Here is a 2675-nt window from a genome sequence, read left to right as displayed (position 1 = left end):
ATGAAAGCATACCTGTGTTGGCCAATCCTTTTATTACTTGTTTATATGATTTACTAACTTTGCCATTGATTCATTTGTCCTTTATTTAAATGCTTAGAGTTCTGTGTTCATTTTGACATTAACTCTGTGTATGTCTTTAAAATGTAAATCTTTTCCCTAAGTGCTTTTGTCTATTGATGTTATGATATCCTTTTTAAATCCTTAAGATGTTTTGAAATTGTAAAATACATCAATTTGGGATTTCATTTATTAGTTGAAAGGATTCTTGAACATAGCCAGTCATTTCTTTTATTAACTGGGTAGTAAATATAAATCTTGCTTTAGTTTTATATTAAACCTTAGTCCATTAAAAAATGTTATATGTAGAATCTGCTATAGGTACAATTGTACTAACTTCCAGATGGAAAGCTGGTTGCAGCAAACTATTTTTTTTAATATGTTTTTCCCACATATGTCTTTAATTTCTTGTCTGTCTATTGGTCTGCAGATTGCTGAGCTTACTAAGCATGTTTTTTAATCAGCCTTGAATTCTTGGAATTTCTGAGGGTACTGGAAGATAATAAATTATAATTCATATTTGTTGAATGAACAAACAGATTCTTTTAAGGCTGCAGGAAGTCACTCATAATAATTACATTTGTGACTAATTTTGTCCTGAACTCTGAAATAAGGACATGCAAAAGGACATATGGAACATAGGATCAATGTGACTGAGTTTGTCCTCTTGGGGCTCACTCAGAGCCTCCAAGGTCAGAAAATATTATTTGTTGTGTTCTTGCTCATCTACATTGTGACAATGGTGGGCAACCTCCTCATTGTGGTGACCGTGGTGGTCAGCCCCACCCTGGATTCCCCTATGTATTTCTTTCTTGGTTACTTATCTTTTATGGATGCTGTGTATTCTACTACAGTCACTCCAAATATGATTATAGACTTACTCTGTGAGAAGAAAACCATTTCCTTCCAAGCTTGCATGTCCCAGCTCTTTCTAGGGCACTTGTTTGGTGGCTCAGAGATTTTACTCCTGGTGGCCATGGCCTATGACCGCTACGTGGCCATCTGCAAACCCTTGCATTATTTGACCATCATGAATCAACGGGTGTGTGTTTTGTTGCTGCTGTTGGCCTGGGTTGGAGGTTTTCTGCATGCTGTTGTTCACCTTGTCTTTGTTTACAACCTTCCCTTCTGTGGTCCCAATGTCATTGACCACTTCATCTGTGACATGTACCCATTATTAAAACTTGCCTGCACTGACACTTACGTTATTGGCCTCACTGTGGTTGCCAATGATGGGGCAATCTGTGTGGTCATCTTTACGGTCTTGCTCGTCTCCTATGGGGTCATTCTGTACTCTCTGAAGAACCTTAGTCAGGAAGGCAGGCACAAAGCCTTATCCACCTGTGGCTCCCACATTACAGTGGTGGTCCTCTTCTTTGTCCCCTGCATCTTCATGTATGTGAGACCTCCTTCTACATTACCCATTGATAAATCCTTGACTGTATTTTACACAGTTATCCCACCTATGTTGAACCCCCTAATCTATACTCTGAGAAATGGAGAGATGAAAAATGCCATGGAAAAGCTCTGGACCAGAAGAAGAAAATGAGGCAGAAGAGAAATATATCACCTCTTTTCAGTGAATAGTTGCTCCATCCAGTAAAGAATTATTTATTGATAGTAAGTTTCTCCTGAGGTTTAAAGTTGTGCATGATGAAAAGCATTTAAGGTGTAAGTATTTCCAATGGTCAAAATATATTTCTAAGGTTTTCATAAGTTCTTAGGAAAGTAGATGTGTAGCTTTTGCATATAAAATGTCTCTATTGAAACTATAGGTTTAAGTTCTATGTGATCAGTCATGCTATAGTTAATACTATAAATTTATTTTTGTTAGTTGACATTTTTCACTTTTCACTCTTACATAAGTGTTCACTTTCAGAAATCATAGTGGTCATTACATATTTCTGAAACAGGACGTAAACCTTTGGTTCATTCCTCCCATACAAAGACAACCCATATTAATACTTAAAGTATGGATCTTATTTTTATATCTGAAACAATTTTAAGTATATAATTTTGTTCATATTGCTTAACACATTAAGGTTGATGAGGAATGCTGCTTCCAAGGTTGAATATTAATCATAAGCTAAGTGTAGGAAAAAAATCTGAACAAAAGTGATAGATATATTAAGATCTACTCATATTTCTGAATGGGGGATCCTATTGTCTCCCGAAGAGAAACAACTTTGTTTGGTGTTATATTCTCATAAAAATGATTAATTAATCTTCCCAGATAGCTTAGTATATCTGATAATATCTCTGCCATTTTTCAGTATCCCCATATCTTTTTTTTTTGCCTGTAGTGTTTCATAGCCTTCTAAAGGGCCTAGGCCCTCCTTACATATATAAAATTACCATAATCCATAATCCATGAGATTTACATATACAACACAGAACCTGAGATGAGATATTTTGGGTGATATCATTGGTAGGAAAGGTGCTGACAATATGGCATGCCATTCTGACCTCTGCTGTTAATGGAATACAGATTGTTAGGTAATAAATAGGCCATAATATATATTGATTTATTTAACCGAGATCTCTTTCATAAGCCTTCCTTTGTCTGAATTAGGCTTCAAAGAAAATATTAATCTGCCTCTACTACAGTAGGAAGCATG

The 2675-nt window shown here is 35.8% G+C and overlaps 1 protein-coding gene across 1 annotated transcript; it reads left to right on the top strand.

The window, feature by feature from the left end:
- Positions 1-688: 688 nt before the first annotated feature.
- Positions 689-1606, top strand: LOC109245178 (olfactory receptor 4A15-like). The gene has a single exon (XM_019412493.2). It carries the CDS (start codon positions 689-691, stop codon positions 1604-1606), a length of 918 nt encoding a protein of 305 aa, XP_019268038.2.
- Positions 1607-2675: the final 1069 nt, after the last annotated feature.

The sequence above is a fragment of the Panthera pardus genome, unplaced genomic scaffold, assembly GCF_024362965.1.
Source record: "Panthera pardus isolate Hobbes unplaced genomic scaffold, ASM2436296v1 HiC_scaffold_12, whole genome shotgun sequence".
NCBI classification, from domain to species: domain Eukaryota; kingdom Metazoa; phylum Chordata; class Mammalia; order Carnivora; family Felidae; genus Panthera; species Panthera pardus.
This window is presented reverse-complemented; position numbering and strand designations above follow the sequence as displayed.

Bases quoted from the DNA above. Each gene is read 5' to 3' on its own strand.
- LOC109245178 (XM_019412493.2), top strand. From the start codon at position 689: ATGGAACATAGGATCAATGTGACTGAGTTTGTCCTCTTGGGGCTCACT.